The 27,336-nt window shown below is 42.5% G+C and overlaps 1 protein-coding gene across 1 annotated transcript in view; it reads left to right on the top strand.

The window, feature by feature from the left end:
* The window catches only part of BAIAP2L1 (BAR/IMD domain containing adaptor protein 2 like 1), a 93,459-nt gene that overhangs the window by 55,608 nt on the left and 10,515 nt on the right, over positions 1-27,336 (top strand). Inside the window, exons 4-12 of the mRNA XM_059414410.1 lie at positions 13,893-13,954; positions 14,056-14,127; positions 15,439-15,576; positions 16,240-16,392; positions 18,094-18,261; positions 21,105-21,252; positions 23,275-23,482; positions 24,145-24,222; positions 25,545-25,725. Coding sequence (XP_059270393.1) covers positions 13,893-13,954; positions 14,056-14,127; positions 15,439-15,576; positions 16,240-16,392; positions 18,094-18,261; positions 21,105-21,252; positions 23,275-23,482; positions 24,145-24,222; positions 25,545-25,725 — 1,208 coding nt within the window. The remainder of the gene's footprint in view (positions 1-13,892; positions 13,955-14,055; positions 14,128-15,438; positions 15,577-16,239; positions 16,393-18,093; positions 18,262-21,104; positions 21,253-23,274; positions 23,483-24,144; positions 24,223-25,544; positions 25,726-27,336) is intronic.

Raw genomic sequence — 27,336 nt, 5'->3', positions numbered from 1 at the left:
TTTCTTTCTTTCTTTCTTTCTTTCTTTCTTTCTTTCTTTCTTTCTTTTTTAGTTTTTATTTATTTATTTGACAGAGATCACAAAAAGGCAGAGAGGCAGGCGGAGAGAGAGAAAAGAGGGAAGCAGGCTCCCTGCTGAGCAGATTGCCCGATGCAGGGCTCAATCCCAGGACCCTGGGATCATGACCTGAGCCAAAGGCAGAGGCTTAATCCACTGAGCCACCCAGGTGCCCTGCTGTTTCATTTCTGATATGAGTACAGGTTTGGTTCTAGATATTGTGGGTTTGGTTCTAGACCACCACAATAAAGCCAAATACATTTTTTGGTTTCCCAGTGCATATAAAAGTTATGCTTACACTTTACAGTGGTCTTTTATGTGTACAATAGCACAACATCTTAAAAAAAAGTACATACCTTAATTTAAAAATATAGCTTAAAAAATGCTAACCATCATGTGAACTTTCAGTGGGTTGTAATCTTTTTCCTGGAGGAGAGTTTTGCCTCGATGTTAATGGCTGCTGACTGATCAGAGGGTGGCTGTTGAAAGTTGGGGTGGCTGTGGCGAGTTCTTAAAATAAGGCAACAGTGAAGCTTGCCACATCAGTTAACTCATGATTTCTCTGTGGCATGTAGTGCTGTTTGATAGCATTTTGCCCACGGTAGAACTTCTTTCAAAATTGAAGTCAATCCTTCAATCCCTGCTGCTCCTTTGTCAACTTAGTGTGTGGTGTTTTTTTTGTTTTTTTTGTTTTTTTAAGATTTATTTATTTATGAAAGAGGGAGCACAAGCAAGGGTAGCAACAGGCAGAGGGAGAGGGAGAAGCACACTCCCCATTGAGCAGGGAGCCCGATGTGGAGCTCCATCCCAGGACCCTGGGATCATGACCTGAGCCGATGGCAGACGCTTAACCATCTGAGCCACCCAGGCGCCCCTTGTCAGTTTAGTTTGTGTAATATTCTGAATCCTTTGTGGTCATTTCAACAGTCTTCACAGCATCTTCACCAGGAGTAAATTCCATCTCAAGAAACCACTCTTTGCTCATTCACAAGAAGCAGATCCTCACCCGTTCAAATTTTATCACAAGATTGCAGCAATTCAGTCCCCCCTTCACTTTCCGCTCTTGATTCCACTTCTCTTGCTGTCTCCACCACATCTTCAGTGACTTCTTCCACCAAAATTTTCAACCCTCAAAGTCATTCATGAGGGTTGGAATCAACTTCTTCCAAGCTCCTATTAATGATACTTTGAAGTTTTCCCATAAATCGCAGATGTTCTTAACGATATCTAAGAGGGTGAATCCTTTCCAGAAGGCTTTCAATTTACTTTGCCCAGATCCATTAAAGGAATCACTGTTTATGGCAGTGATAACCTTATGAAATATATTTCTTAAATGATAAGACTTGAAAGTTGAAATGACTCCTTGGTCCATAGGCTACAGAATAGATGTTGGGCTAGCAGGCAGGAAAACAGCATTAATTTCATGGTACCTCTCTATCAGAGCTCCTGGGAAACCAGAGGGATTGTCAGTGAACAGTAGTATTTTGAAAGGAACCTTTTTCTCTGAACAGTAGATCTCAACAGTAGGCTTAAAATATTCTAAACCATAATGTAAATATGCTGTCATCCAGGCCTTGTTGTTGTATTTACAGAACACAAGCAGAGCTGACTTCGTATAATTCTTAAGGGCCTTAGGATTTGGGGAGTGGTAAATGAGCATTGGCTTCAATGTAGTTACTAGCTGCGTTATCCCCTGGCAAGAGAGTCAGCCTGTCCTTTGAAGTTTTGAAGCTGGAATCGACATCTCCTCTTTAGCTGTGAAGATCCTGAAAGTCCTAAATGGGATCTCTCTTCTAATATTAGGCTATTTCGTCTACACTGAACATCTGTTGTTTAGCATAGCCACCTTCATGAGTGATCTGTCATATCTTCTGGATAACTTGCTCAGCTTCTGTATCAACCCTTGTATTTCTACATCACTGTGTACTTTTATGTTATGGAAACAGCTTCTTCAATTAAACTTCATGAGCCAGTCGGTGCTAGCTTCAAGCTTTTCCTCTGCAGCTTCCTCACCTCTCAGCCTTCCTGGGCTTAGAGAGGGTTGGAGTTTTGCTCTGGATTGGGCTTTTGCTTAGGGGAACGTGGTGGCTAGTTTGATCTTCAATCCAGACCATTAAAACTACCTCCATATCAGCAAGCAGATTGTTTTCTTTTCTTATCATTTGTGTATTCACTGGAGTGGCACTTAGAATTTTCTTCAAGAACCTTTTCTTTGCATTCACCACTCAGCTAGCTGTTCTGGTGCAAGAGGGCCTCACTTTCAGCCTATCTTGGCTTTTGACATGCCTTCCTCATTAAACTTAACCACATCTAGTTTTTTATTTAAAGTGAGAGATGGGGCGCCTGGGTGGCTCAGTGGGTTAAGCCGCTGCCTTCGGCTCAGGTCATGAGCTCAGGGTCCTGGGATCGAGTCCCGCATCGGGCTCTCTGCTCAGCGGGGAGCCTGCTTCCTCCTCTCTCTCTCTCTCTGCCTGCCTCTCCATCTACTTGTGATTTCTCTCTGTCAAATAAATAAATAAATAAATCTTTAAAAAATAAAAAAAATAAAAAATAAAGTGAGAGATGTGTGGATCTTCTTTTCACTTAAACACTTTAAGGCCATTATAGGATTATTAATTAGCCTAATTTCAATATTGTCTTTCTCAGGGTTTGGGGAAGCTTGAGGAGAGGAAGTGAGGTAGGGGAGCTGTTGGTTCATGGACTAGTGAGAGCACAACGTTTTATTAAGTTTGCAATATATATGGATGAGGTTCATGGTGCCCCAGAACAATTACAATAGTAACATCAAAGATCATTGGTCACAGATCACCATAACAAATATAATAATAATGAGAAAGCTTGAATAATTTTGAGAGTCACCAAAATGTGACAGTCACAAAGTGAGCAAATGCTGTTGGGAAATGGCACCAATGGACTTACTTCACATGGGGTTGTCACAGACCTTCCAATTCATAAAAAATGTAATATCTGGAAAGTGTGATAAAGCCAAGCATAATAAAACAAGTTATTCCTATGATTTGTGTCTTCTCTCTTTATCTCTAGGTTAGCTCAGCTGGAGGTTTACCAGGAGTATTTTAAAGAACTAGCTTTTGAGTTCATTGACTTTTCTTTGTTGTTTTCCTGTTTTCATTTGTTTATGCTCTAATTTTTATTAGTTCTTTTCTTCCGCTTGTTTAGTTTAAATTGTTCTTTCTCTTTTTCCTAAATTGGAAGCTCTTATTATTGACTTTATGTCTTTCTTTTCTAACATACACATTGAATGCTGTAAATTTCCCTCTAAGTACTGCTTCTGCTGCATTGCACAAACTCCTTTTGAAATGAGGCTTATTTTGTTCATTTTCATTTCTTTATGTAGATCCAAGTTTCTGGCCTATATGATTTTCTCTGGAAGAACCTCAAACTTCAGCTTTCCTCTGATGTCCTTGTTTTTATTTCTCTCTACCCCCTCTTGTCTTTAGGTTTCCTTCAAAATCCTTCCAACTGAAGTCAGATGTAAACCCTGTTGATGGGTGATATAAATAGTAAAGTAATTGAGGAGGCAGACAATTCTATAATTTTATATTTAAATCTCCATTTTTTGTTCTGTGGGGTGTTCTTAGTTTTTAGTGGGTCACAGTACCTGTGGTATGACCTTCAGAAGAGCTTCTTAGCCTTCGTTTCCCCCTCCCCCCAACTTTCGTGAGACTGGAAGGCTAGAGGGCTAGATTTAGCTAATTGTCCTCCCTCCGTTCAGATAAAGCTTTAGTGAAACAGTTTCTCTTGAGGACTAGCCTTCCTTGTACAGGACAAAACAAGAACAGAGCAACGTTGGGCGGATTTAAAAATGGTTATTTTCCCCCTCCCCTACCAGAAGCCCCAGGATTTTCTGTAGTCTTCATAGTAAGAACTTGGTGGGGGCTTCTAGGCAGTAATAGTCATGAAAGTGTGAGACTCCCCTGTAAGACTGAGCACCCTGGAGTATTTAACTCAAGCTGCTCCAGGCTGAGCCTCCAGCAACTATCAGTTACAGTCGTAAAGTTTCTAGCAGTACTGGCCCCAGCATCGGTTTCTGCTGCCAGTAAACGATGATTCTCCATATTGCCGGTCTCTGGTGGCAAATCTTTACCTGTGAACATAATTCTCTAATGAATCTAAGAAGCACTATTGTTTTTCGATTTGTTCACCTTGTTTCTTGATGTGACTAAGAGAGTGATGATTTCCAAGCTTTTTACATGTTGGAGCAAGAACCAGAAGTACCCTCAGTGGTTCATTTCTAACCAACAGTGAGTGATTGGTCAGATGTTACCTGTTCTCAAAGGGGTGATTCCTGATACAGTTTAACTATAGATTGTCAGTACTTAAAACTGAGGTGTCTAGTATTTTGTTTAATAAAGGGAAAGGCTATGAGGTGGAGGAAAGTAGAGTATACTGTATGTGTTCTTTTTTGATAATAGGAGATGGACAGTTTCTCCTTTGGGGACCCTAGGAATGGGGGAAGAAACATAAGAGGAACACTGAGCTGAGTTTAGGAGAGGTAGGTGTCCATTTGTCTTTTTTTTGTAAGTTTTAATGTGAGTTAATTTAAGATGTTTAATTCTGAAACATTTTAAGTATATTAAAGTATAGGAAAGAATACATAGATGTGTATGTATATAAGGAACAAAAAATGTTGAAACAAATGTAGTAACTAGTTCTAAGTTGACGCCTTGTGTGTGGACTTCATTTCCAGAAAACAAGTACTTACCCCAAAAGAAAGCCATATGGGTTTGGTTTTGGGTATTATGCGTTACTGGACTGCTTTGCTACTCATGTCTGGATGCACACACCTCACCAAACAGTACTTTTCTTCAGAGCACAGGAAAGCACTAAACTCACCAACCCTGTGAAGCACATATTTAGTTACCACCATACAGCTGAGAGTACCGATGCTCCATGAGGTTACCTGGAGAGAGGAGGTGAAGGAACTTACCAGAGGCTTGTCTGGCACCATTGCATCTTCCTGCAGATGCTCTGACCTTTGTCCAGTTTTTGTGCCCCCGAAGTCCTCTGTGGTGATTACAGTCTAGAGCACCTCACTTTCTGAAAATGCTTTCAATCTTTTTGCTTTCACAGCACTCCATTCTTCTCCAGCCTCCTTGCCCAAACTTTCATCTTCAGGAGTTCTTCTTCCTAAACATCTTGTGTTCTGTCCCTGACAGATCAGCAATTAGCTCCTGGCCTTTTGTTACAAAAGAACAATGTCCTTTGGGCAACCTGTTCTAGGCCGGTACATAAAAGTTCATTTGTTCTGTGTCTAAAAGGACTCCTCTCCTCTCCAAGAGGGAAAAAAATGTTTAGGTTTGTAGCTACAACTCTTGTTTGAGTCAGAGAACTCAACATACTTCTTCATCAACCAGCATGGGATTGGCCACCAGAGGAAGATGAAATAGCTTTATTCTTCTTCAAAAATAAATAAATAAATAGATTTAATACTGACTGAAGAATTGGTAGGAAATAAACTTGTATCAGAAACCCTAAAAGGGAATGAATGGTCAGGAACACAAGATCTTACCTCTGAAATGCCAGGTCTTTGTGATTAGATTCAGGAGGTATTTTCTTGGCTAGAATGTTGTCTAAGTCATTTTGGGTCCTGTGAATATCAGATCTGGGCATAAAGTGTTCGTCTGCCTCTCATTTATGACACTAATTTTGATGGCCTAGTGAAGGGTTTGTCTGATTTCTTCACTATAAAGTTAATTTTTTTTCTACTACTGCTACTACTAAGGTATGGGGGGAGTGATACTTTCAGACTATGCAAATATCTTATTCCTCATCAACATTTGTTCCTTAGATTTCGCATCTGTTAATGAATTTTGCCCAGGCCAGTGTTTACTTGTTATTGAGTGATGGTTTTCTAACTCTAACACTCCCTCCGTGTTTATCAGTTGGCACTTGGCGTTTTACTTTTAGCAGGAACCCTGCTTTCTTGCCTTTTTATTGTTGTGGACCCATGGATTCCAAGAATTTTTTCAATGACTTAAAACTTATTACTGGGCACCTGGGTGGCTCAGTGGGTTAAGCCTCTGCCTTCGGCTCAGGTCATGATCTCAGGGTCCTGCATCGGGCTATCTGCTTGGCTGGGAGCCTGCTTCCTCCTCTCTCTCTCTGCCTGCCTCTCTGCCTACTTGTGATCTCTCTCTGTCAAATAAGTAAGTTTAAAAAAAATTAAAACTTAATATTGTCCTTAATTACTTTGGTGCTCAAACTGTCCTGTATTTTGGCCAGTAGGAGCTCCTTCAGGCTGACTCTCATCCATTCATTCACTCATTTATTCATTCATTTATTTTTGTATATTTCCTCACTTTCTTGCATAATGGTATGTTCCAGTCTCACTTTGTCTCTTCTCAGTTGTGGAATCAATGGCCATTTTTTTCTGAGTGATACTTCCTTTTATAGTAGAGAATGATATTAGAAGGTACAATTTGAATATTAGGTATGCTCATTGCTCATTGCTCTTGGTCCTTTCAGTAAACAGAGCTAGGAAATATATACATATATATCGTGTATACTGTAAACATACATATACACAAAAACAGACCTATGTATATACATATATATGCATATATACACTTGGACATACAAAAATAACCTTATGCACTTACATATTTTGGAAATGTGTGTGAACATTGGCTCCCAATAACCTTAACATATTTATTTATTTTCTCAATCGATGATATATCTAAAATAGTTCTGGAATTATTTAAAATTTACATCCACTTAATATAACACTGTATATTAATTATACTTGAATTCAAAAAATAAAAAGGTCTTGGGTGTCTGGGTGGCTCAGTGGGTTAAGCATCTGCCTTTGGCTCAGGTTGGTGATCCAGGGTCCTGGGATGGAGTCCCACATTGGGCTTGCTGCTCAGTGGGGAGTCTGCTTCTCCCTCCCTCTGCCCCTACCCCCAGCTTGTGCTTTCTCTCTCTCCCTCTGTGTCAAATAAGTAAATCAAATTTTTAACCAAAAAAATTTTATTTAAAAAATGATCCTGAAGAGATAATTTGCTCACTCATGTTTTTATAGCAGCATTACTCACAATAGCCAAGAGGTAGAAAGAACTCAGGTGTCCATCAACATTTTTTTCCAAGTGATGAAGGTATAAATGAAATGTGGAATATTCATACAAGGGAGTATTACTCAGTCTTAAAAAGAAAGGAAATTCTGACACTTCCTGTAAGGTGGATGAACCTTGAGGACAAGGTACTAAGTAAACAAAGTTACAAAAGGAAAAAAGTTGTATCAATTTATAATATATTACAAGTTATTTATATTAAATATATTTAAGTATTATTACAATTATAAAATAATATATTTTAGAATACCCCCCCAAAAAAACACTAAAAGGAGTACAAAGTTTATAGGTTTGCCATTCACCCTGTCTACTGATTTTTTTTTCCTGTGCTGAATATTGTGATAAACAATTGAGTCTCTACAATATTTTGATTGTGAAGTTTTATTCTAGTAGGCATACTAGTGGATAACCCTGATTTGTAGAGGCTTAATCGTAGATTTTTTCTGGTGGTTCCCTTAGTCCTGTGATTTAGTTTTATTCCAAAGGCATGTCCCTACTGGATGTCAAGGGGAAGTCTGTGGTATTTACCAAGCCCCTTCTCACTTGGTGGGACTTGAATTCCCAACTCTCTATTCCTAGTACTGTGTGTCTACTGAGAATCTCTGCTAACCTCCACATCTTTCCAGCTGCTGATTTTCTTAGAGTCTCACCCTATGTGTGTGCAATTTAGGTGTTAGCCAAGGATTTGGTAGGAAATTATATATTGATTTTGGGTCTTGCTCCATTGTATAAGTTTATTCTACAATTTATCCATTGTGGTGTTTATAGATAGTTTGAGTTGTTTCTGAGTTGTAGATACGAATAAAGCTGCTATGAACAATCTTGTGCTTGTCTATTGATAAACAAATGTGCTCATTTCTCCTGGGAATAGATCTAAGAGTAAAATTGCTAGGTCACAGAGTAGGCAGATTTGTTTATCAGATACTGTCAGTTTTGCCTTTTATGGAATGTTTTATAAATGAAATCATACAATATGTAGCTTTTTTAGTCTGGCTTCTTTCTTTTACTGTATTTTGGAAATTTATCCATGTTCTGTCTGTCAGTAGTTAATTTCTTTTTATTATTAGATAGTATTCCATTAAATTCTTGAGTATTTAGAGCATTGATTTTTTTTTTCCTCACCCATTCTTTTCTGATATGCATTTGAAGGCTATAAATCTCCTCTAACTACAACTTTAGTTGCATCATACATGTTCTTATATACTATATTTAATATTTCACTTCAAAATAATTTTAACTACTATTGTGATTCCTTCTTTGACCTGTGGGTTATTTGAAAGTCTGTTTCTTCATTCCCAGTATATGGACAGTTTATGGTTACCTGTCTGTTAGTGATTCCTAGTTTAATTTTGCTGTGGTTAAAGCGCATACTCAGTATGATTTCAGTCCTTTGAAATACAGTGAGCCTTTCTTTTGATCCCTTTTTAACATACTGTTTGCTTTAAAAATGAAGTTACCAGATACTGTGTTCTATATATGTTCACTAGATGTATTTATCATTCAGGTCATCTATATCTGTAGTGATATTTTTGTCTGCTTTTGTCTCCTTTACTCAGAGAAGTATATTGAAGTCTCCTATACTTATTACTGACTTATATATTTCTTTTTATTATTCAGTTTTAGTTTAAATATGTTGAGACTATGTTAATGATGCATACAAATGAAAAAGTTTTCTATCTTCCAGATGAATTGAACTTTTTCCCATTATGAAATGATTGTTTTTATATCTAATAATGTTTCTCACCTTCTTTGACTACTTTGCCTTGTTTGGTTTTAATAAGCCTACATTAGCTTTCTTTTGGTTAGTATTTGCTATGTATCTTACTCCATCCTTTTACTCTCTATCCCTGTATTTAAGGTATATCTCTTATAAGCAAAATATAATTGTGTGTTGTTTTTTTAATCCTAACAATCTTTGTCTTTTAATTGGATTATATAGTCCATTTACATTCAGTGTAATTACGTTTTGCTCTGTGTTCACGTCTTCAGTTGACCTCTTTTTGACTGGTTGGTTTTTTTCCCCTGTCTATTCACTTGGTAGTTAGATGCTTTATTCTTTATTCTTTTCATGGCAACCCCAGTGGCATATTTTCTTATCAAAGTCAGATGTTACTTGGCACTTTACTTTCATCTCAGACTATGAAAGAACTTTGGAACATTATATAATTCTAATGTATAATTTCTGTTTGTCCCACCTGTTTTCTTTCTTTTTTTTTTTTAAGATTTTATTTATTTATTTGACAGAGAACACAAGTAGGCAGAGAGAGAGAGAGAGAGAGAGAGAGAGAGAGAAGCAGGCTCTGCACTGAGCAGAGAGCCCGATGCGAGGCTCGATCCCAGGGTCCTGGAATCATGACCTGGGCCGAAGGCAGAGGCTCCAACCCGCTGAGCCACCCAGGCGCCCCTGTCCCACCTGTTTTCATAGGATGTTACAAATCACAGTCAGTGGTAGAATAATTACAGTCTCCATACAAGACATTAATTAGAACTGTGGTACTACCACTGGCTAAGTCAGAAGCTAGGCATCTGGAGAAATATTGGATGAAATGCTTACCCGATTTTTTCTTATTTTTTATTTTTTTATTTTTTGCATTGTTCCTCTTTGCATGATATTACTGGTATAGTACTGACACTGACCAGAGGAGAACACCTCTGACTGCATCTTGGGACTTTGGGTGGGCAGCTACTGAGGGCTATTCTTAGAGGCGGGCAAAGCCTTTCAAGTTTAGTCACATGTTCATAGTTACTAATCTGCCTCTGTACTAATTCAGTGCTGGTGACTCTAATCCATAGGATACACACATATCCCATCTGCATGTAGTTCCTTTTGCTTCCATTATATTTTCTCCTCATCACATTTGATATTTGAGAATTGTCAGAAAAAAATAGACCCTTTTTCTAACTACATTTTTGGTCAGGTTTACTTTAATTCATAGCGTGTAACTTTAGGTCCACAGTAGGTTGGCTTCCATCTTGTCATTTTTTGTCTGATTCCACTTGACATAACATGGAGGAAGTAGTGTGTAACTCAGTCAATGCTCTGTGCTTTCTGGAAATACAGTATTCTGATTATCCATGACTGAATATAAATGGAAATATGTGTGCCTGCACAGTTAGCTCCTGTTCTGTGCTGCTCATGTCCTTGATTACTCTCCATTTGGCTTCTCTAAATTTATACCATGAATTGATGAAGAATTATCTAGTAGAAAGTATATTAATAGTCCAATGACTAATCTATACTTCAAATGAAAACTTTCTATGTGTTCTTATCAGTAATACTCTCTAATTTTATTTAACTGTTTAAAAGTCCATTCTGTTTATTGACTAAATTCATATCTTTATATAGTATTGTCCAAATTTTTGGACATGTTTGTTCATAGCTCCTAAAATTGGAGTGATATCACTGTCAGCTATTTGTATGAATTTTAGGGAAAAACTGATGGTAGACATTGACTTTTAGCAATGTCAAGTTCATGATTTTGAAATATATATATATTTAAATTACTTTAATATTGCCATTTGAGAATATGTAATTTACTCAGACTGAGTCATATTACTGTACTTACTACGTGTTTCTTCCCAGAATGTTTACTCAGAACCTAAAAGGGAAAAAGGAAATGGTTGATCCAGTACATACAGTGCTATGATTCGAGACCAGCACATTGGTTCCTGTTTGGGTGTGTATTTAGTTCTGCTCCATTAGAATCTGGGCTGTGCTCCACCCTCTCCTTGAAAAAAATTTTTTTCTTCTCAAATGTAATTTATGAAAAATTAGGTTACAGGGCTAGGAGTAAATAAACGTGTGTGATGCCACATTTTAGACATAAAGTAACACTTGCTGTATTTAAGAATAAACTTCTGTAGAGTGAACATAAAGGCTGTTTTCATTTTCTGTTTCAAGATACACTTTTGGCAGCTCCCATAATCACAGTAAAGATGTTTTCTAATCCTTCTTTTGACCAAGGACTGCTGCTGCCATAAAGTCAGCATTTAAATTCCACGAACTGAGGGACAGGAATAACAAGAATAAGGTCAGGTGTTCCCTTCCTGCCCACAGAGTGAATGGGCTGTTTCAGTGAGCCTTTCCACTGAGCTGCCTGAAGGGAGAAAACCGCCCCCGGGCGGGAGTGGCCTCAGGGCCTGAGCACCAGGTTCGGCAGTGCTGCCTTTCACCCGAGAGAGGAGAACTGCACTAGCACATGCTTTTGTTTTGGCAACATGCTTCCCAGAGATCCACATGATACAAGGTTGTAGTGATAAAGTTCATGATGGTTTGGGAAGAAAAATGAGTGACTTGAATGTAGCCCGAATCACTGTGATTTAAGCACAGTTATTTTTAAACTTTTTTTTAAGAAGTAGATCTGACTTGCCAAGAATGGAGTGCTTACTTTTCAAGTAATTGAAGTGGGGATTTTGTTGCTGTTGTTGTTCATCTCCAGCCAGGAGTTATTTATAGGGTTTAAAATGGATGTGAAAGTAACTCATACTATTTCAGTATCTGAAATCACTAAATGATAAAATGACGTATTAATATAATTATATTCTTGGTCATGTGAAGGCTTCCTTTATGAAGAACTCTGATTTGTTTCATGTTGAGCTTTAGGAGAACTTAATTATGGGAGAAATGAAGTCGGTGTCTTTCAGGATGGAGAGCAGGTATCTTAATACCTTGGTGTGGTAGGGGTGAGTGCTGGGGATGTGTCTGCCCTCACTCTCTGGTTTATCCAGCAGGCTGTTCTGTTAGAGGTTCCTAGAACCTCAGGCTGCTTAGGGACTTATAAGTTATGTACTTATAACCTAATGAGAGTCTCTGTCCCCATCATGCTATGGTTATTTTAAGCAGCGTTGTTCACAGTGGGCTTCATGCTGAGGAGTTGGTTTATCTGGGACACCATGGGGACTGGGGAAATGACCTGGTACAGTTGATTTTGAGGGATCTGTGGCATCCCTGAGGAAGAGGGTCTGGAAGAGAACAATCTGGGAGTCAAGAGAAATGATAAGAGCTCAAGGGGTAAGACCTAAGAGGTCCAAGTGGTGGGTTTGAATGTCCAAGTGGTGGGGGACAGACTAGGGAGCCTCTTTCCCCACCCCTCATGGGACAGATGATTGGGCTCACAGAGACTTCAGAAGCCATTCCCACATACATTCTCTCCCAGGCAGGGAAGGGCTGGCACATTTGTTGCTCAAGGAAGCAGGATGAGTAAAAGGGCGTTATTTCACCCTAGAGGCTGGCGCAAGTGATGACACTCCTGCACAACGGAATGAGTCTTTGTTGTTGAGTGTGACATATGGGTGAAGTGTCAACCCCATGTGACCGGCTGTGAGCTGGCAACCAACAGCTGGGATTGGAGAATATGGGGTGAATTCACTTTTAGACATGTTGAATGTGAGCGTACCTAATGAGACATCCAGGTGGACATGTTCAGGAAGAGGCTGAATTTCTTAGTCTGAAGATGGGGTAGGGGGACGAGACTGGCCATTTGAGAGTCAAGTGTCTTTTTTTTTTTTTTTTTTAAGATTTTTATTTATTTATTTGACAGAGAGATAGATAGTGAGATAAGGAACACAAGCAGGGGGAGTGGGAGAGGGAGAAACAGGCTTCCTGATGAGCAGGGAGCCCAATATGAGGCTCAATCTCAGGAACCTGGGATCATGACCTGAGTCTAAGGCAGACACTTAACAACTGAGCCACCCAGGCTCCCTGAGAGTCACATGTCTTAACTCTTTCTAAAACGGAGCACCATAGTATCATTTGTGTAAAGGTGATAGCTGAAGTCACAGTCTAATTGGTATTCTTTCTCTTCCCCCGTATCTACCACCGTCTTAATTTTAATTCTTCATCTGGAGCATTTCAGTTTACCCAAGGAATTCCTACCAAACTGTGGGAGGATCTACCCAACACATTTTGTTACGCATATGGTCTGGTGATTGTTCCAAATGATGCTGTTTGAACACATATGGTCTGGTGGTCGTTCCAATATGATACTATTTTTTCCAGTTCTTAGTTATCAGACCCATTTGGTTCCTATAGATAAGTGAACAGGGAGAAGCACTTGTTCACCTTTATCAGAGTTTAGGAGCAGAGATGCATCACATTGCCTCAAACTGCAAGAGATGTACTTTGGAAATCAAGTGGTTGTCTTGCTCCTTTTGGAGTAAAGCTCAATTAGGAATATTCTTCATGTGCCTGTACTTGTTTCAAAGAATTGAGGTAGTCTCTGGAGATATGAGGCAGAGCACTGTCCTTGCTGCATTTTCCCATGGTATTAATATTTTCCAAAATGATATAAGAACTAATATGAGAAAAAATAACCTTTATCTTTTATGCCTGACAGATAATCAGATTACTCTGGGGATTAGATAAAAATAAGTCATTTGTTCCTATAGTTAGTTACTATAATGACCATGATAATCTTGCATAAGAGAATTTAAAAATTAAATCAGATAAATAGATTCAGCTTAGGGAATGAGAAAATATAGAAAGCATGATATGAATTTGAAGACAAAGTTGACATTCTTTGGATGAACAGTGTTGTAGAGTAAGTTTGCTAGGTCCTGGGGTCCCTCTGGCATCAGCCCAACCATGGTCATGCAGTCGGTGTTTCTGACATGCCAGGGCCTGATGCTTCCAGGCACCGGAGGACAGCAGTAGATTATGGCTTCATTCCATTATTTTACTTTGTTTAATATCTTTACAAAAGCCACACAGTGACTTTTCCCCTTAACATCTGGTTTTCTTCACAGGCCATGTTCTCATAGAGATTTCAAGTACCCACAAGAAACTCAATGAGAGTCTTGATGAAAATGTATGTAAACTACTTATAAAATAAAATATATTTAATTTCTAAATTTTATGTTGCTTAATGTCTCAAATCTGGTGTGACTTTTTAATTGCTTTTGTTAACAGTTCAGAAAATTCCATAAAGAAATTATACATGAGCTGGAGAAGAAGATAGAACTTGATGTAAAATACATGAATGTGAGTACATGGTTTTCTCCACCTCCATGTTTGGAGATGGGTATGGATCATGGGGGCCTGGCGTTCTGGGAGGCTGGGCCACATGATCTCTGAGCCGGAGGAGAACTTTCTCTCACTGTTTATTCAGCAGCAGAAAACATGGACAGAGCTTAGTGTTGAGTATATACACAGAAGGCATGAAACTGACAAGGCCCCTTGGAGCTGGGTGCCCTCTTTGCTTTAACACTTGGGATCTTTATTAAAAAGCAGAGAGGGGGAAAAAAAAAAGCAGAGAGGAAAATATTGCAAGGAATCCTCCTGCTTCTAGAAAGCATTGTTTTCAAAGAACACAGGTATAGTGACAACATCTGCATCTGTATTAGTGTAGCTGCAGCTGTTGCTTTCACAAACCAGCACTTCAGGATGTGGGATGTGGGTGGGAGAACACCACATAGGGCTCCCCGGAGCTCCCAGGTCCATTCAGCAGAGACTGCTCCTGTGTGGGGTCCCTTGCCTGTCACCAGGTATTGATGACTCCAGCTGTTTTCTCCTTCTGCCTGACCCTCCAGCCCTGTCACATGGCTCTTTCCATCTCTCTTACCTGCTATTGAATAGCTGCTTTCTTTGCCATTCAGAGTGCCCTTCTCACCAAGACCCCCGTGTAGCAGTAAGCGGCGTAGTCACCCCACTGCCCCGTGTGCCTGTGCTTTGTGTACTCTGGAGGAAGGTGGCAGGACAGTCGACAGCGGCTGAGGGGGATGTAATGGCAAGCGTTTTCCATACATTATCAGATTTTTATCCCTACATGTACATACCATAATGTAGCCATTCTTATCCTCACTGTACAGATTAAAGGGAAAACATGAACTTAGAGAAATAAGTAGTTGCTGAGATCACACAGGAAGTGAAGGATTTCACCAGAATTCTAACCCAGGTCTGTGAAGCTCCAGAAACACCTTGCTACACAGCACCCACAATAATCTGAAGTGCTTGCACTTGTTCATTCTGTTTTTTAAAATTGTAAATCATAAAACAGAAGCATGTGACTTAATATTGTTTTTTAATTCACCAAAGCACGTAACGTTGTTTCCTAAAAAATGTGAGAAAACAAGGAATAAAAGAAAAGACGTTCTTTTCTTCGAAGCGCTCCCGTGGGGTCATTCGTCCCTTGTATGAACAGGGGACTTCGGTCAGACAAAGCTACATGCTGAAGGGAGGGAGCGGTCTGAGGTGAGGGTGTGCAGGGCGACGCCCAGTGGAAATGTCAGCCGCTGTACCTGCCCAGCGGCTGGGGTGGTGCCGCACTCAAATCAGCACAACTTTAACTTACAGGCAACTCTCAAAAGATACCAAACGGAACACAGGAATAAATTAGACTCTCTGGAGAAATCTCAAGCAGAGTTGAAGAAGCTCAGAAGGAAAAGTCAAGGAGGACGAAACGCGCTCAAATACGAACACAAAGAAATTGAGGTGAACTCTAAAGCACTATTTGATTTTGTTGACAATTTGTACAATTTACAGGGATGCTTGCTTAGCTCAGTCGGCTTATATTTCACCCACTCACGGCTGTGCTGCTATTGAAGTTAAAAACGAGCATATTTTACTTGGTTTGAGCTGAAGGCTACAGAGTTTTCCAGGGTTAATAATTAGCCTCCTAAAAACATTGGCATTTTCTCCTGATTTGGGGTTGGTGGGGGGAGGTGTTGGTAAGAGATGTGCCGTGATTAGCATTACTCTCCCCATGTTACAGATGAAGAAAATGGGGCTTAGGCCAAGTTGTTACTTAGAACTAGGGTTTAAATTTGAACTTTCTGGTTTCAAAGCCCTTGATTTTCCAATAGAACATAATCTTATCCCTGAAGTATGAAGTAATATTTTGTGCAGATTGCCCAGCGCAGAATGTAAGGCCTTTGGCAACGTCCTTCCACACTCGAGTCAGGGATCTTAATGAGAATGGTGATACCTGCTCAGCTCAGGTTACAACTTTGTTATTTTATCTCATGTTTATCTGCATTTAGTGTTTACTCCATTTCAAAATAAACTAAGTATAAAGATGGCACAAGATAAATGTCTGGCTGTTCAGCTATTTGATTCCTCATGACATACTTGTATAATTATTATTTATTTTCCTAGTATGTAGAAACCGTTACGTCTCGCCAGAGTGAAATCCAGAAATTTATTGCAGATGGTTGCAAAGAAGCTCTACTTGAAGAGAAAAGGCGCTTCTGCTTTCTGGTCGACAAACACTGTAGCTTTGCAAACCACTTACATTATTATCATTTACAGGTGGGTTTGTGACAGCAAGTTTTGTTGCATTATTAATAATTTAATTTCATATTCAAATGCCCTTGGAATGCTTCACTTTCCACGTGTCTCAATGTAAAGCAGTGGGCCTAGTTTGCCGATGAGAAGAGATGCCAAAAAAATACCTCTTGGCCCATGTGGATATGTAAACTTTCAGAAATGTGGATGAAATGATTAAATATTGCTTATAAGATTAATTTAGTAGTACGTATTTAGAATCTTTCATAAAATAATGCTTAATAATCAAGAGTTAGTACTTTTTTTCTTTTCTCACCTACGAGTCAGCTTTTCTCAGACTCTTTCGAATGCATCCTCAGCTCAGTGTCTTCACCAGAGCCATGGGATGAGTCCCAGGGGCCCCAGGCCCACCCCACCTGGGTAGTTTTGAGTGTTTGCCTTGGGAGTCCATGCACAGAGGTGTCCCTGGAAGTTCTGTCTCAGCTGCAGACCCACTAACAGCATCAAGACAGTTGTGGTTCCTTTTTCATTCCTCTTCAAGGTGTTTCCTCGTGATCTCATCACCTGTGGAACTGGCTTTACTGCCCTCCTTCCAGCACACATGGTTGTGAGGTTTTACCCCCAGGAATCATTACAAGATATATGTTACTTTCCTTTCCTTTTTTTTTTATTATAAATTTTATTGGCATCTAAAACTAGCATTGAGTGAAGTCAAATATTCATTGTTATTTATAATAATTTAGGGAGTACTCCATGGTAGAAGCTTCCTAAGAGCTTGAAAATAAGGCAGCTTCCTCTTTTTCAGGGGAAAAAAACTTGGCTTTGTGTGTACCCATCGGTCATCTGTTACACATTCCATAACGTTTTGCAACTTTAAGGACCATTCATCTACCAAATCTAAAGCCCTAAGATCTAACATTGTTACAGGAAAGGAAAGAATTGCGGTATTGGACAATCACTTTGTACTCATTTCACCAGTGTCCGTTTCCATGGTGAGGGTGTCCTGCTGGACAGGGTCATAAGTTAAGTGACCCTGAAGCTCTTCCTGTGGCCTAGCCCTGCCAGTGATGGGTGCTAACTCTGTCGCAAGGCAACCTGGCCTATTTGCAGAGAGCTCTAGTTGGTGGCAGGCGCTTATGCTTAACTTTGGATTCCAGTTATGCTTTTTAGCAACAAAGTCCACTTCTTTTCTCCACTGGAAGAGTCTTCACCTCTCTGAAATCCACTTCTGTGCCTTCCCTTTCTGGCTCCAGCATCCTAGTCCTTTTAGTGGCTCTTTGAACAAAGCAGGCCCAAGCAATCAGCGTGTCAGGGCTACAGTCCGAGGCCATCGGTGGTTTGGGGTGAGGGTTTTGCCCTCTCTTGGGAGTGGGAGGAAGAAAACACTGATCAGCAGCTCTGGGGCCACTCGGGAAACAGTGGGGCTTAGTAAGATTGTTCAACCCTTCCATTTTCCTGTTTGAGCTCATTCTGTGTCAGTCTCCAGCTCTGCCTTCACTCCAAGGGAGAGGGCAGCTCGTGTAGAATGGGGGCCCACAGCTCTCGCAGCAAATAACCCGGGACGAAAGCTCATAGATGATTAAGTGCTCCCTGAATTTGACACAGAGCTCTTGACACTTCTGGTGGCAAGCCCGTAAAACATAATCACTAATATTTGACGTGACTTTTCTCAGCTCCTTGAACAGTACACATTTGTGTTTTGTTATGTTTCCCTCTGATTCATAGTCTGCAGAATTACTCAATTCCAAGCTGCCCCGGTGGCAGGAAACCTGTGGTGACGCTACCAAAGTGCCTGAGAAGATCATGAATATGATCGAGGAAATAAGGACCCCAAGCTCGACCCCTGTGTCCGGGACGCCCCAGCCCTCGCCGATGATCGAGAGAAGCAGCATGGTAGGGATGGGTTCTCTCCGAGATTTCAGTTATGTGTTTACTGATAGGACTAGGGCCAAATGTGCACGAAGGATGAAGGCCTTCAGTGGTGGCATCACAGGCCTTCCCTCTTCCAGGGCCTCCCTTGTCTCACTCCGATCCCCTTACCTTCAGATTTGACATTAGCTGTGCAGTGCTCAGCACTGCGTCGTGCTGTGTCCAACTCTATTATCCTTGTTTTGGAGATGTTATTGTTACTGCTTTTAATTGTAAGGATTCTAACTTCATAAGTTTATCTCCAGTGAAGGAGGCATAGGTGTCTTAGAAAATAATTAGCAAAAGTCTGGTGCCATTCATCACAACATAAGGCACTTCAGAAAAAAGTAGCCACCAAAGTATGCAAGGTAATGAAATCAAACATTGTAGTTTGCCGCTCCTTGCACCTTGGCTTTATTACTTTTTGCAGACATGGAAATTTGGATCCTGTGCATAGTTTATACACATGGGTCCACCCTAACCTCTGAAATGAAAGCACAGATGCTAAAGGCTAGTTGACAACCTACAGAATAGATCCATAACCGCATGGGGAATAAGAGAAGGGGCTGTCAGTGGGCCAGAAACACTGAAGGAGTATCAAAGAGAGAAAGGCAAGATCCGTGTGTGGAGAATCAAGAGAAAAGAAAATCTCAGCCCTGAGCACCTGCAGGGCAAGACTGCAGCAGAGGGCAGAGCAGTGAGCTCAGAGCGGAGAGGGCGGAGAATGGTATGTCGTGTTCCTGTATGTGGTGGGTTCTAGACGATTCACATCCTCTAAGCTGGTCCGTTTCTTCCTCCTGTCCCAACCAGTAGGCAACAGGGGCTTTTGTCCACTGGCTGAAACTGTGTTTCTGCAGAAGAGGCCGGGCACCTTCCTGGCTGTGTCTTCTCTGTCCCCACCCACCTCACTGCGGGTAGTCTGCGATAACGAAAGTAGGCGATGCACAGACTAAGATAAATAGGCAAAAGAATAGGCAATGCTGCGCAATACAGAGATGGACGGATCATCAGGAATCCCTGAACAAGTGAGGAAAACCAATATCATGAAAAGACACACTGAAAGAAGAAACGGGAATAACCAATATTGGAGGCAACAGAGGCAGTAGGGCAGAGGAGAAATCTTAAAGAAATGAAAAGATACTATGTCCCCAGAGGAGAATCAGCTAAGTTAAAAATGCATTATTATTCACAATTGAAATGTCTGGGATTTGCTCCAGCATATTCCAGGCACAAGGGAAGATGGGTGTAGCATATACGAAACAATATTGGCCATGAATTCTTAATTGTTGGAGCTGGGTGTTGGGTACAGGGAGATTTATTGTGCTGTTCTTTCTCCTTTATACATGCTTGAAATTTTTCTAAAATAGCTTTTTAAAATTTTCCTCCCCCCACCCCAACAAAGAACATAAACAAGAAAACCTCCACACCAATGGACGGGCTCATTAATGGAATGGAACTGCTTGGGAAATTAATCCAAAGAGCTCTCCCAAAACACAGAACAAAAACGGAGAGAGGATGTAAACATAACATTAGACAGACTGGAGATACCCAGTTGCCTTCTCACAATCATCTCCAGATGTCTAATGGGGATCTCAAACTCAACTTAAAAAGCAGATGACTAAAAGCAGATGACTGATTTTCTTACTCTAAACAGGCTCCTCTGGTCTTCCCCATCCAGAAGATGGCAGCTCCATCCTTCCATAGCTTGGGCACAAATGTGGACTCTCTCCCTCTCCCCCCCCCCCTGCCTCCTCCCCCTACCCCACAGCCAACCCCTGGGCACGTCCTCTTATTTCCACCTTCCCAGCATATCCAAGTCCAGCCACTTCTCACCCCTCCACTGCCCTGACTGTGGTCCCTGCAGAGAATACTGTAGTTGACTCTGCCTAGTCTTTAACACAGCAGCCACAGTGAGCCTGGACAAATGGGAAAAAACTAAACCTTGAGAGATTGTGGTCAAGTTGCCAAAGGGGATAGAGAGAAATTTCTAAAAACTTCCAGAGAGGGGGAAAAATAGATAACTTAGAAAAGAGAATGCCACTGGTACCAGATTTCTTTTTATCAAAACAAGATGTTAGAAATGAATGGAGCAATGCACTCAAAATTCCTTGGAAAAGTTATTTTAAGCATAGAATCCTAGGACACCTGGTGGCTCAGTTGGTTAAGTATCTGCCATCAGCTCAGGTCATGATCACAGGATCTAGGGTGCTGCTTCACAAGGAGTCTGCTTATCTCTCTGCTCCTCCTCCCACTCATTCTCTCAATCTCTCTTTCTCAAATAAATAAATAAAATCTTCTTTAAAAGATAAATGTAGAGGGACGCCTGGGTGGCTCAGTTGGTTGGACGACTGCCTTCGGCTCAGGTCATGATCCTGGAATCCCGGGATCGAGTCCCGCATCGGGCTCCCAGCTCCATGGGGAGTCTGCTTCTCTCTCTGACCTTCTCCTTGTTCATGCTCTCTCTCAAGTAAATAAATAAAATCTTTAAATAAATAAATAAATAAATAAATAAATGTAGAATCCTATAGCTAAGAAGTACCTAAGAGGGAAACCTAAAATCCATAGAGACAGAAAGTAAATTAGTGGTTGCTAGGAGGTGGTAGGAAATCGGGGAAAGGGGGAGTAATTGCCTTTAAAAAAAGAAGGCAAAAATGAAAAAAAGAATGTGATATGCTTGAAATAATAATTCAGAATGGGGCATTGCCATCCAACCCAGAGAACTTTGGGAAGAAAGTGGAATTTAAAGCATGTTAAAATAGTCCTGGGAATCTCTATAATTCCGTCGCTGTGTTAACACTAATATTAAACTAATGAGGAATTTTTCACAGGTTGGGAAAGATTATGACACTCTTTCGAAATATTCGCCAAAAGTGCCCCCAGCTCCTTCAGCCAGAGCATATACTAGTCCTTTGATCGATATGTTTAATAACCCAGCAACAGTTGGACAGAATTCAGAAAAGATAAAGAATTCAACAGGTAAGATATTTATTTTGATTTCTTTTAAAATACCTTTTTAGGGGTGCCTGAGTAGCGCACGCAGTTGGGCATCTGACTCTTGGTTTTGGGTCGTGATCTTGGGGTCGTGGGATTGAGCCCCCAGTCATTCTCTGGGCTCAGTGGGAAGTTGGCTTGAGATTCTTTCCCTCTGCCCCTCCCTCTGTTTGCATCCCCCTGTCCCAAATAAAGTCTATAAAATCAGCTTGGTAAAAATAAATAAAGCACCTTTTTAAATTTTTTAATATTTTGGATAAGTGTTACCCTGAGGTAGAGGTAAATAAACATATGTGGTAGCACACATTTAACATTGCCTTGTTGAAAAAAAAATTTTTTTTTAAGATTTTATTTATTTATTTGACAGACAGAGATCACAAGTAGGCAGAGAAGCAGGCAGAGAGGGGTGGGTGGGGGAAGCAGGCCCCCTGCTGAGCAGAGAGCCCGATGTGGGACTCGATCCCAGGACCCTGAGATCATGATCTGAGCTACCCAGCCCCCCCCCCCAATTTTTTTTTTTCTTGAAGATTTTGTTTATTTGAGAGGGCACGAGCAGGGAGGAGGGGCAGAGGGAGAGGGAGCCTGATCTGGGCTCAATCCCAGGACCCCAGGATCATGACCTGAGCTAAAGGCAGAAGGTTAACCAACTAAGCCACCCAGGCACCTCTGCCTTATTGAAACTTATACTTCAAAGTAAATAAAGGTCTGAGTTTATTATAAAACCATAAGACATTTTATAAGGACACATTTCTTTGACAAATTCTAATTCCATGTACTGACTGATGTTTATAGGAAGGAAACTTACTATGGAAAGGTGTTAATTTTAAAATGGGATATAATGTGCAAAGAACCTCATATCATGCGCCATATTTGTTGGCAGTTGTAATGAAATTTCTTTTTCAATAAAACAAACTATAAAAGTTCACGTGACAAAATTATGGTTATTCATCTTACCACTAAGCTTAGTATTTTTTATCATGTCTAACAGAGAACTTCGTGCTTTCTGCACACTTAAGTTCTGACTGCTTAAGTTTCTTAACTCTGTTGATGCTTTTTCAATAAATCAGGATAAGTTACTGTTTGCAGAGATTTCAGAGCTTTGCTTAGGCTCCGCTCTGTGTAGACAGAGTCTGGCACCCAGAGACCCCTCTCCGTGTGGGGTATCTCACGGGACCCTAAGGCATGAAAGTCATGGCGATCAAACCAGATGGAGCCACGTGCTAGAGAGAGCACAAAGACTACAGCATTTGCAGCTGCTGAGTGAAATCAGAGAGAAGAGTTTCAGGAGAGCAATTCTGTTTCTTTGGAGTGGTCAGTATCAGCTGGTGCCGGAACTGAGACCCAAAGGTACAGCAAGGCACTCTTCACATGGTGCAGTGACTGTGGAGTCAGGCCACCCACACCCCATGCTGGCCTGCTAGCTGGGATCCCGGTGAGTCACTGCGGACGGTGACTGATAGCCACGCCTTCCTTCAGAAGCCGTGAAGCATTGAGAGCGTGGCCTGGCACTTAGGGGGGGTTCCATAAACGTGCTGGTCCCTGCTGCATTTGCAGGTGAGATGTTGAGCAGTTGCACAGCGAGAACATCTGCATCTCCAGTCTCCTCTTGTTCTTAGTGGGATTTGCATTGATGCCCTACGCTGCCTTGGGGTTCGTGTTGGGAGAGAGTAGGGCGAGGAAAGCATCAGACCCTCTAGCGATGCGTCATTTTGCCTCTGATTAAATCAGAGTGCAGGTGAGGCTTGGCACGCACTGAGTCCTCTCCACCTGGAAAAGAGCATTTAGCCCCAAGGGTCCTCCTCGGTGGGAGACCTCAGGCTGTGGTTCTGCCTCAGTTCCTTGTGGTCCCTGTCCATCCAGGCAGAGTTCAAGGTGTGGAAATACAGCACACGCGGAGCAGCAGCAGGAGTGCTGGCAGGCGAGAGTGGGTGGCTTTTCTGGGGTTGGTTTGTTGGAACTTGTTATCAGTCCTTGAAAGGTGACCACTGCTATGTGCATTTTCACCAGATTCTTCAGATGATCCCAGTTTACAGCGATCAGTTTCTGTTGCAACTGGACTGAACATGATGAAGAAGCAGAAAGTAAAAACCATTTTTCCGCACACCGCCGGCTCCAACCAGACCCTGCTCAGCTTCGCCCAGGGAGACATCCTCACGCTGCTTGTCCCAGAGGAGAAGGACGGCTGGCTTTATGGAGAGCACGACACCACCAAAGTGTAAGTCTCAGGACAGATGCTGTCCCCACGGCGGTCAGGGCTGCCCAGGGCTTCAGAGAGCTGTCATACCTCCTTTCAGTGGCAACTTGTCTTTGTGGTCACAGGAGCATTTTTACCAAAGTTAAGTTCATGGTTTAGTTATGCTTCTGGTTTACTTCATTGCAGTTACTCTGGCCCAGGCTATTTTCTATATGTGTTTGTGTGTCTGTGCATATATAGATGAATTTGATACTTGAACAGGTCATATGAAGTCAACTCTGAAAGTAGTTTAAATAATTCTTGTTTAAAAAAAAAAAACAAAACTTCGGATTTCTCAAGGATAATCTGCACATCAGGTGGATTTTGTTAAGATTTAGCTCATAAATAGTTTAAATGCCAGCATCGTCATTTCAGCCATGAGTATGTGCATAGGCCTTACTATAAGCTGGTTAAATTGGTTTTCTGGGTAGCTTATTCAGCTATTAAATAAATGTGGGAAAAGGCCAAAAAAAGTAATCCAAATGAAACTAATGCTGTATATAAAATGCACATTGTGTGATGTGGTGAAAATGGACTGGTCTGCCCCTGAGCTATGTCTGAGCTGTTCTGTACCCTGCTTATCCTTCACTTGTCAGCTGCTGACCCCACAATCAGGCCTTTTTTTCCTACTTCCTCACCTGTAGGAGGGGCTGGTTCCCAGCATCCTACACAAAGTTGCTGGAAGAAGATGCAGAGGAGGCCCTGAGCGTGCCCACACCAAGGTAGGACCTGACTGTGGCTCCTGTTTCCCAGTGACAAAAAACTCACCTTTGATCTCGTGTTTCTGGGCATATCGGAATTCTATCTAGACTGTGTAGTAGCCCCACAGGGAGACCTCCAGTCGTGTAGGAGAGTACAAAAGGAGGACTGTTACCCCACACAGCTCTTCCCTTGGTGGTTTCTGCTGTGGGGACATGCTCCCAGACTCTGCTCCTCACCCTCCTGTCAGCCCTCTGGAAGCACCCACTGCCTCCCCACCCCCCACCCCCCACCAACTCACTAAATCCAAGGTGAGCGTCATCGCCATTACTGCTTAGGAAGTGCCAAATTGCCTTACACTGATTAGCTTGTTTAATTCTTAAAACAACCTTATGAGGTAGGTCCCCACTTTAAAATTGAGGACACTGAGGCACAGAAAGGTGGAGCCAAGGCTGGAACCCAGGAAGGTCTTTTCCACGCCTAGCTCTGAATATTTGTATGTGTGTCAGCTGCTGTAGTTGGTTCCCCTGTGGGTCCTCAGAAGTGACACATCCAGGGCACCTGGGTGGCTCAGTCGGTTAAGCGTCTAGTTCTTGATTTCAGTTGAGGTCACGATCTCAGGGTCATGAGATCCAGTCCCAAGTCGGGCTCCCTGCAGGGCATGGCGTCTGCTTAGGGGTCTCTCTCTCTCTTTCTCACACTCTCTCTCCCCCTCCCCCTCCCCCCTCTACCCTTCCTGCCACAAGAAGGAAAGAAAGAGATGACACTTCCACACTGCACTTCTCATCTTTACCCTGAACTGCCCCGTCCTCAGTGTTTCCCATCTCAAAGAAACCCTCTAACCCAGCCAGCTATCCCTGCAGACCTTTGAGCACCACACTGGATGCCCCCTCCAAGTCCTGCTGTGTGTCATCTGTGTGTCCTCATCCCTGGCAGAACAGCTCACCTGCCACCAGGCCACGGAGTGAAAACTGCATTTTGTATTTATGATGTTAAAATGCTGAGGGTTTTTGGGGGGGGGGCTTTTGTTTTGTTTTTCAAATCTGAAATGCTCAATGTTTTGCTAAGACTTTTGCTATAGTCTTCATTTTCTTACTGATCTTAAACTAATCAAGAGCCAGTTCTTAATTCAGTTTTTTCGAGCGTACATTTATAAACCAGTAAAAACTTCACGGAATTTTTCATGTAGCAAACTGTGTGCGCACACGCAGGCCTCGTCCTCCCCTGTCTCACGCCCTGTTTGATGGTTCATCTACTGTAGTTCTGGCCCTGGGATATCTAGGGTGTTTGAGATTCAGGTGGCAGGATCTTCTGTAACTTGTATTCTCTGCTCGTCGGTCGGTAGCCCGGCCCCGGTGAGAAGCATCAGCACCGTGAACCTGTCTGAGAAGAGCCGCGTCGTCATCCCCCCACCGGATTACCTCGAATGTTTGTCCTTGGGAGCGGCTGCAGATAAGAGAGCAGATGGTTCCACAAGTATCTCTACCTTTAAAGCACCGGTGTCCAAGCCAGAAGCCACATCTCCTGTGAGTGAAGCTGCGGGGTAACATGCCGTGTACCCCGACCATGAACGGCGGTGGTGTCCCTGGGGGGGGGGGGGGCCGGTACTGTCCCCGTCTCTTCACTCCCACCCTCTCGTGGCCGCTCAGCTTCTGGACTTCAGTCCTGGTGTTTGTATTTTATCTGTAAATGTAGCTCCTCCGATGGTAGCAGCTGTTCCCTCCGCGCCTTTGGTCCCAGCGGCAGTCTGTCAGTCTCCTCACCGCTTTTTCTGTATTTTCTACAATTTTCATACCATTTCCTGAAGGAAGAGTTTAGGTTAAAAGTGTTAACTTTATCTTTGCTGTCTTCAGAAAGTGCTTACTTTGTACCAGGTACACTCTCTGTAACCCTAAATAACCCCGTAAGAAAGACCGTAGGGGCCGAGGGCTCCCAGAGTCCCTTCATTCCTGTGGCACCTGGTCTGCTGAGCACGGGTCCCTGGTGTTGGCTTTCAAGGTATAGAGATATACAGGACCCGTTTGGGGCTCTTTGGGAACTTACTGTCTAGTGGCGGGAAGCAGACGAGGAGAAATAACAGTTACCGGAGATGGAAGCTGGGCAGAGAATTAAAACGAGGTGAGAGGACAGCGGGTTGGGGTGACAGCTCACAGGGATGGCACCGGTGTGCGTGCAGGCGCTTATGAAGGGGAGCAGCATTTGGGGGGGCGGTGGCGTGGAGCTGGACCGTGAGGGGAGACAGGCCTTGGTCGCTGGCATCCCAGGCAAGAGAGCGTTAGCCGGGTGACGTCCCACAGGGCCCGCACGGCCCAGGGCAGCGCTCCCCGCGTTTCCCTGTTGACCCGGGCAGCCCACGACTGTGTCTGCACCCCTGAGGAGGGGACATTGGAACTGAGACCTGAATGGCGAGGAGTCCATCATGTAGGGGCCAAAGGGGGAGATTCCCTGACGCAAGGAGCAGAGGAGGGCACATATTGGCCCGCTCCCAGATTCCGAGACGACGGAGAATTGAGAACGGGGGGGGTCCGTGTTCTCATTTTTTTCCCAGGATAGATTGTGCTGTCAGGAGGGGAAGGATGGAGAGGCCAGTGACCCGGAGGGTGAGAGAGCACACACGGCGCCCGGGGCTGCACAGCGGCCGCCCCGGAGCCTGCCTCACCTGTGCTTTTGGCAGCTTCCTCCCAGAAATAACCGTGGGTTCTGTTGGCAGTCCGCAGGCAGTTTGTTGGTGCATTGATACCAGCTACTCTTTTCTTTTATGGCCATTGTTTGGTCCTTTCTGTTGTGCAGGGAGAGGCATCTCCCTGCTTCTCATGGGATACGTGGCTCCACAGCTCTGCCCCATTGTCAGTACTACTGGAGGCCTTTGTTCAGCTGGGACCGGTGCATGGTTGCAGTCTCTGGAAACACACAGGGAATGGGAACTCGTAAAATATGCCTTGCAATTCGTTGTGAGCCTTCAGGTGTTTTGGAATATGCCTGCCTCATCATAAACTGCAGTGGTGCGTTCTGACCCGGGAAATGCAAGGTTTCTCTGTCTCACTCAAAAATGTCTTTGGCTCAGGGTGCCTGAGTGACTCAGTAAGTCAGGTGTCAGCCTTCAGCTCAGGTCCTGATCCCGGGGTCCTGGGATCGAG

Source organism: Mustela nigripes, chromosome 11 (genome assembly GCF_022355385.1).
Source record: "Mustela nigripes isolate SB6536 chromosome 11, MUSNIG.SB6536, whole genome shotgun sequence".
NCBI lineage: Eukaryota > Metazoa > Chordata > Mammalia > Carnivora > Mustelidae > Mustela > Mustela nigripes.
Note: the sequence above shows the minus strand (reverse complement) of the source record. Positions and strands in the feature narration are given on the sequence as shown.